This window comes from Chiloscyllium punctatum, chromosome 48, assembly GCF_047496795.1.
Source record: "Chiloscyllium punctatum isolate Juve2018m chromosome 48, sChiPun1.3, whole genome shotgun sequence".
Classification (NCBI taxonomy): domain Eukaryota; kingdom Metazoa; phylum Chordata; class Chondrichthyes; order Orectolobiformes; family Hemiscylliidae; genus Chiloscyllium; species Chiloscyllium punctatum.
This window is the reverse complement of record NC_092786.1, coordinates 30859490-30865256: the sequence shown is the minus strand read 5'-3', so window position 1 is coordinate 30865256 and position 5767 is coordinate 30859490. Positions and strand designations below refer to the sequence as shown.

At 47.8% G+C, this 5767-nt stretch overlaps 1 protein-coding gene across 1 annotated transcript; it reads left to right on the top strand.

The window, feature by feature from the left end:
* Nucleotides 1-561: 561 nt before the first annotated feature.
* LOC140468814 (zona pellucida sperm-binding protein 3-like) lies at nucleotides 562-5061 on the top strand. Its single transcript, XM_072564834.1, has 5 exons — nucleotides 562-705; nucleotides 4331-4446; nucleotides 4536-4639; nucleotides 4731-4908; nucleotides 4992-5061. The coding sequence occupies exons 1-5, from the start codon at nucleotides 562-564 to the stop codon at nucleotides 5059-5061; spliced, it is 612 nt and encodes a 203-aa protein (XP_072420935.1).
* The last annotated feature ends 706 nt before the right edge of the window (nucleotides 5062-5767 follow it).

Sequence of the window (5767 nt, the reverse complement as noted above, 5' to 3'; positions counted from 1 at the left end):
AGAATAAAGCTTCTTCCATATCGCCGCCATCAAAAACTTCCAGGGCAAGGTGTTGACTAAGGTCAATCACTTTGTTCTACTGAGACCCCATTCTCAGACGATCTCTCCGTGGGTCTCATCGTCAGTCCCTCGGGTGAGGGTGGGCAGGACCCAGCAGACACCCTCCTGGATCAATGAGCTACGTTTGATGATTGTATCCATGGGGCCTTCACCATGAGACCTTGTGGAGCTGAATTCAGTCAGGTGACAGCACAGCAGCTCACAGCCACTCCTATTGGTCCAAATGAAATAGGCCCTCCTGGTAAGAACTCGATAGGTTTGGTCACTGGTGGAGGTTGTAGAGGTTGTAGAGATTGTAGAGGAGGAGGAGGAGGAGGAGGAGGAGGAGGTTGAGTTGTCTGTAATCACGTGTGATTCTGTAGTGAGGGGGTGCGTTCCCTTCGTTGCTCTGTAACATGGCAACAGCTTCTGAGCCAGAGGTTTCCATGGACAATAGTGAGGGCCAGCCCTGTTCCTGAGAGAGTGCCTCCTCATGGGGATCCCATTGGTTCCAGGTTCCGAATGTCTGATGTTGGGAGTGTGTCCCCACTACAGACTGTGATGGTGCTGTGTGGAGAGCACAACCTGCTGGTCAGGGCCCAGCTGGATTTATTTGGAACCAGGCACCTGATTAAAGCTGCTGACCTGACCCTGGGGACAGCAGTTGTCAGCCAACCAGGGTCTTCCCTGAGAACCAGACTGTCCTCTTTGACTATGGGCTGCATGAGTGTGGCAGCAGATTGCAAGTAATGGGGGTTGTCTACAGTTGCTGGAAGTTTCAGCTGCAGAAGATTCCTGGCTGATAGATCATTCTTCTTGAGAAGGACCATTCTCCTGCTTTCTCAAATCCTCTTTCCAGGTTCCTTTCCTGGATTGTCTGTACCTGAACTGTTCCCCATCTCTTGCCTTGTGCTCCCATTCTCATTGGTTTAGAATCCCCTGATTACAGGGGTGGTCCTGTTACAACGTATGTTCTGTCAGTATGAATTGGGTATCATGAGGTGATTTATAGAACATAGAAGAATACAGTGCAGTACAGCCCCTTCGGCCCTCGATGTTGCGCCGATCAAAGCCCACCTAACCTACACTAACCCACTATCCTCCATATACCTATCCAATGCCCGCTTAAATACCCATAAAGAGGGAGAGTCCACTACTGCTACTGGCAGGGCATTCCATGAACTTACGACTCGCTGAGTGAAGAACCTACCCCTAACATCAGTCCTATATCTACCCCCCCTTAATTTAAAGCTATGCCCCCTTGTAATAGCTGACTTCATACGTGGAAAAAGGTTCTCACTGTCAACCCTATCTAACCCCCTAATCATCTTGTACACCTCTATCAAGTCACCCCTAAACCTTCTTTTCTCCAATGAAAACAACCCCAAGTGCCTCAGCCTTTCCTCATAGGATTTTCCTACCATACCAGGCAACATCCTGGTAAACTTCCTCTGCACCCGTTCCAGTGCCTCCACATCCTTCCTATAGTATGGCGACCAAAACTGCACACAATATTCCAGATGCGGCCGCACTAGAGTCTTATACAACTGCAGCATGACCTCAGGACTCCGGAACTCAATTCCTCTACCAATAAAAGCCAGTACGCCATATGCCTTCTTCACTGCACTATTTACCTGGGTGGAAACTTTCAGAGATCTGTGTACATGGACACCAAGATCCCTCTGCTCTTCCACACTACCAAGTATCCGACCATTAGCCCAGTACCCCATCTTTTTGTTACTCTTACCAAAGTGAATCACCTCACACTTAGCTACATTGAACTCCATTTGCCAACTTTCTGCCCAGGTCTGCAGCTTCTCTATATCCCGCTGTAACCTGCCACATCCTTCCTCACTGTCTACAACTCCTCCGACTTTCGTATCATACGCAAACTTGCTCACCCAACCTTCTAACCCTTCCTCCAGGTCATTTATAAAAATGACAAACAGCAATGGTCCCAAAACAGATCCTTGCGGAACACCGCTAGTGACGGCACTCCAAGATGAACCTTTGCCATCACCTACTACCCTCTGTCTTCTTCCAGCCAGCCAATTCCTAATCCAAACCTCCAACTCACCCTCAATGCCATATCTCTGTATTTTCTGCAGTAGCCTACCATGGGGGACCTTATCAAACGCCTAACTAAAATCCATATATACCACATCTACCGCTTTCCCCTCATCTACCTCCTTAGTCACCTTCTCAAAGAATTCAATAAGGTTTGTGAGGCACGACCTGCCCTTCACAAAACCATGCTGACTATCCTTGATCACATTATTCTTATCCAGATGTGCATAAATCCTATCCCTTACAATTCTCTCTAAGACTTTGCCCACAACAGAAGTGAGACTCACTGGCCAATAGTTACTCGGATTATCCCTACTCCCCTTCTTGAACAAGGGAACCACGTTTGCTAGCCTCCAGTCCTCTGGCACTACTCCTGTAGACAAAGAAGACACAAAAATCAAGGCCAATGGCTCTGCAATCTCCTCCCTTGCTTCCCGGAGAATCCTAGGATAAATGCCATCAGGCCCAGGGGACTTATCTATTTTCACCCTTGCCAGAATTTCCAACACCTCTTCTCTACATATCTCAAAGCCATCCATTCTACTTATTTGTGCCTCAGTATTCATATCGACAACAATGTCCTGTTCCTGAGTGAATACTGACGAAAAGTATTCATTCAGTGCCTCCCCAATCTCTTCAGCCTCCACACGCAACTTCCCATTACTATCCTTGATTGGACCTATTCCTACCCTAGTCATTCTTTTATTCCTAACATACCTATAGAAAGCCTTAGGGTTTTCCCTAATCCTACCAACTAAGGACCTTTCATGTCCCCTCCTTGCTGCTCTTAGCTCTCCCTTCAGGTCCTTCCGGGCTACCTTATAACTCTCAATCGCCCCTATTGAACCTTCACACCTCATCTTTACAAAGGCCGCCCTCTTCCATTTAACAAGGGATTCCAATTCCTTATTAAACCACGGCTCCCTCACACGACCCTTTCCTCCCTGCCTGATAGGTACGTACTTATCAAGGACACTCAATAGTTGCTCCTTGAACAAGTTCCACATATCAATTACGCTCTTGCCTTGGAATCTACTTTTCCAATCCACACATCCTAAGTCATGCCTCAACGCATCATAATTTCCCTGCCCCCAGCTATATCTCTTGCCCTGTAGTACACACTTATCCCTCTCCATCACTAGAGTAAAAATCACCGAATTGTGGTCACTGTCCCCAATTTGTGGGTGGTGGTTTGATACGATGAACTTTCTCCGAATTTGGTTCGGTGACCTTCTAAAGTGTGGTTTTTAATCATGATTCTTTTCTCAATAGTGAGGTCACAGGAACATAAGTCATTGCAGCATGGCCTGTGGCTCATTTGAGGGAAAGTAGTTCTATTCCCATAAGACAAATTGACTTGATTCCCTTCCAATCGGGGCTATTTTATGAATAAACTGACTCTCTCCTCCTTGAGGAGCTCTACATTTGACCTGTTGGTAAAAGTCTATTATTTAATACCAGTTAATTGTTTCCTCTACTCTTATGCCTCCTTGCTATTAATCTCTTGGTATTCTTCTAGCAATCTCTGTTCATAATCTGAAGTTTTCCTGATAACTTCGAGAGTTGATGTCGGATAGATCCCTACAGCCTTGTTCCTGTGATAACAATCACCATTTTTTTAATTAGATTACTTAGTGTGGAAACAGGCCCTTCAGCCCAAAAAGTCCATGCTGAAGGGTGGCCCACCCAGACCCATTCCCCTACATTTACCCCCTTCACTTAACACTATGGGCAATTTAGCAGAGCCAATTCACCTAACCTGCACATTTTGGGGATTGTGGAAAGGAACCAGAGCACCCGGAGGAAACCCACGCTGATGCAGGGAGAATGTGCAAACTCCTCACTGAGGTGAGAATTGAACATGGGTCTCTGGCGCTGTGAGGCAGCAGTGCTAACCACCATGTCGCTGTTCCATCATTATTTATCTCTACCTCTGCCTGGGAGCCCAACACCTTTTTAACCAACATTTGCATCAGGAATTCCCATCCTGATTTTTGGAATGATGTAACACCTTAAGTTGATCCTAAATGACTAACATCTGACCTGTGACCTGTTGCCCTTGAATACTGGTCTCTCCAGCTTGGTGTGGGGAAAGCAGTCACCTGACCCTGAGCTTTTCTCACTCCCTAAAGAATTGTCACAATGGGACGGTGTCATTGTAAACACTGTGTAGATCCTTATCATTTCAGATCAGCCTCTCATTCCTTAATCTGGTGTCTTTCAGATGACTGAAGATTTCCTGGTCTACACCACCCACCTGACCCACGTCCCAAACTATCCTGGATCTGTCATTGTGAGAACCAATGGTGCTGTTGTTCCCATTGAATGTCGTTATTTGAGGTGAGAATCATTACTCAATTGTCAGTATGATCCTCTGCTGCTGTTGTCTAACACTGTCCTAAAATGGCTGCCCTGTCTCCTTCCCCCAGGAAGGGCAATGTGAGCAGCAATCCCATCAGGCCCACCTGGATCCCATTCAGCTCCACCAGGTCTGGAGAAGGGCATCTGTCATTCTCCCTGCGTCTAATGAATGGTATGTGATGAGTGGCTGGGGAGGGATCTCCTGGTGTCTCTCTGTGGGAGTTGTACCCATTGGCTCCAACCCTTGACTTGCTGTACTTCAGGTGACTGGCTGACAGAGCGCACTTCCACTGTCTACTCCCTGGGAGATCTCATTCACATTGAGGCATCGGTTTCACTGGCCAACCATGTGCCCCTGAAGCTGTACATTGATCGCTGTGTAGCTACACTGAGCCCAGACAAGGACTCCACCCCGAGATACAGCATCATTGACTACAATGGGTAAGGAGCTCTCTGCTTTCTCCAGCTGCTCCCATCTCAGTGGCTTCTCTCCATTCACTTCATGGCCCTTTGTCCATCTGCAGTTGCCTCCTGGACAGCAAAGCTGAGGATTCCTTTTCAACCTTGTGGGTGGCACGGTGGAACAGTGGTTAGCACTGCTGCCTCACAGCGCCAGAGACCCGGGTTCAATTCCCGCCTCAGGCGACTGACTGTGTGGAGTTTGCACGTTCTCCCCGTGTCTGCGTGGGTTTCCTCCGGGTGCTCCGGTTTCCTCCCACAGTCCAAAGATGTGCAGGGGTCAGGTGATTTGGTCATGCTAAATTGCCCGTAGTGTTAGGTAAGGGGTAAATGTAGATGTAGGGGTATGGGTGGGTTACGCTTCGGCGGGGCGGTGTGGACTTGTTGGCCCGAAGGGCCTGTTTCCACACTGTAAGTAATCTAATCTAATCTTTGTGTCGCCCAGAGACGGGCGGGAGAGGGACAAGCTCCGGTTTGACCTGGATGCCTACCGTTTCTATGGAATTAAAAATAAAGAGAAAGTTGAACTCTCCCTGCATTGTCCCGATCAAACACTCCCTAGACAGGGACATGACAAGTTTAGACACAGAATAAAGCTTCTTCCATATTGACTCCATCAAACACTTCAAGGACGAGGTGTAGGATAAGGTCAATCCCTTTGTTCTACCCAAACCTCATCCTCAGACAATCTCTCCATGCGTCTCACTGTCAGTCCCTCGGGTGAGGGTGGGCAGGACCTAGCAGACACCTTCCTGGATCAATGAGCTACGTTTGATGATTGTATTCATGGGGCCTTCATCATGAGACCTTGAGGAGCTGAATTCAGTCAGGTGACAGCACA

Excerpts from the sequence above, each read along its gene's own strand:
- LOC140468814 (XM_072564834.1), top strand. The coding sequence starts at position 562 with ATGTCTGATGTTGGGAGTGTGTCCCCACTACAGACTGTGATGGTGCTG. Across the intron at positions 4,447-4,535 it reads ATTGAATGTCGTTATTTGAG|GAAGGGCAATGTGAGCAGCA; the intron begins GTGAGAATCATT and ends TCCTTCCCCCAG. Across the intron at positions 4,909-4,991 it reads AGCATCATTGACTACAATGG|TTGCCTCCTGGACAGCAAAG; the intron begins GTAAGGAGCTCT and ends GTCCATCTGCAG.